At 33.9% G+C, this 1,719-nt stretch overlaps 1 protein-coding gene across 1 annotated transcript; it reads left to right on the plus strand.

Moving 5' to 3' along the window:
* Window positions 1-54: 54 nt before the first annotated feature.
* Window positions 55-1,693, plus strand: LOC111241119 (zinc finger BED domain-containing protein RICESLEEPER 2-like; the record flags this gene model as incomplete). Its single annotated transcript, XM_022777900.1, has 1 exon — window positions 55-1,693. A coding segment is annotated over exon 1 (902 nt), but the record flags the coding sequence as incomplete, so codon positions are not given.
* Window positions 1,694-1,719: the final 26 nt, after the last annotated feature.

Genomic DNA, 1,719 nt, shown 5'->3' on the forward strand with positions numbered 1-1,719 from the left:
TTTTTTTAGGATGTCTACCCAAGATACATTTTCTCCTATAGAAGATGACCAACAAGGACAATTTATAGAACCTAATGTAGGAGATTCAAATCAAAATGATGTTCATGTAGATTCAAATCAAACCGAAAGTTCAACTCCTACTATTAACTCAAGAAGATTAGTGTCAGATGTTTGGAATCATTTTAAGAAACAAAAAGTTGATGGGAAATGGAGAGCGATGTGCAATTATTGTTCCAAAAGTCTTCTAGGAGAGGCAAAACAAGGTACATCACATTTGAGAAATCATTTCAAGAGTTGCAAGCTTCGAACAACACGGGACATCCGACAATCATTTTTAAAAACTCAGAAAGAAGGTGGTGAAACCGTAGTTGTTGGCAATTATGTGTTTAATCAACAAATAGCTAGAGATGCACTCCGTAAGATGATAATTCTACATGAGTATCCAATGTCAATGGTTGATCACANAGGCTTTAAAGAATTTTGTGCTGCTGTACAACCTCTATTTAAAGGGGTTTCTCGAAACACCTTAAAAAAGGATATTATGAAGGATTACATTGTCGAAAAAGAGAAATTGAAATCATTGTTGTCAAGGATTCAAAGTCGAGTTGCAATTACAACTGATATGTGGACTGCTAGTAATCAAAATAGAGGCTACATGACTATAACAGCTCACTTTATTGATGATTTGTGGAGGCTACAAAGTCGACTTGTGAGGTAATAACACTATACTATATTTTAAGTGTTTTTTCTTTTTACATTAACATTGTTCTTTTTCACTAAATTAATAAAATATGACTTTCAATTTTAGGTTTATGTATGTGCCTGCTCCTNATACTAGTCAAGTTCTTGCTGAATTNTTGGTTGAATGTTTAATGGATTGGAATCTAGATAGAAAAGTTTCTACTTTGACAGTTGATAATTGCACTACAAATGATGCTATGATTGATCGCATTTTAGACAAGATTTCACCTAGGTCTCTTATTTTGGGTGGCCAACTGTTTCACATGCGATGTTGTGCACATATATTGAATTTGATTGTGAAGGATGGTTTGTCCATAATTGCTAATGTCATTGAAAAGGTTAGAGAAAGTGTTAATTTTTGGACAGCTACACCTAAAAGAGAAGAGAAATTTATAGAGACATGTGCTCAATTGAATATTCCATTCAGAAGAAAGTTAGCTGTTGATTGTAGAACTAGGTGGAATTCTACATTTTTGATGCTTCAAGTAGCCATACAATACAAAGATGTATTCGATCGTTTATCACAACGAGAGAGTCAATATAAAGTTTTGCCTAGTGCACATGATTGGCAAATGGCAAATGAAATTTGCCAAAGGCTGGAAATATTTTATGATGTGACGCTCTTGTTTTCTGGTACCTCTTATCCAACTGCCAACATTTTCTTTCCAAAGGTATGTGAAATTAAGTTGGCTTTGATGGAATGGCTTAACTCTCCTAATTCTATTATTCACCAAATGGCTGCATCTATGGTTTTAAAGTTTAACAAGTATTGGAGTATGATTGGTGGAGTGATGGCTATAGGTATTGTCTTAGATCCCAGGTACAAAATTGATTTGTTGGATTATTTTTTCCCTCAGATATATGGCAATGAATCTGATTGTGAAATTGAAAAGGTGAAGATTCTTTTTAAGGATTTGGTAAGAGAGTATGAAATGTGCATGAAAGGTAAGAAGTCAGTTTCTTCATGTCAAAATCTGA

This window comes from Vigna radiata, unplaced genomic scaffold (genome assembly GCF_000741045.1).
Source record: "Vigna radiata var. radiata cultivar VC1973A unplaced genomic scaffold, Vradiata_ver6 scaffold_1630, whole genome shotgun sequence".
Lineage (NCBI taxonomy): Eukaryota > Viridiplantae > Streptophyta > Magnoliopsida > Fabales > Fabaceae > Vigna > Vigna radiata.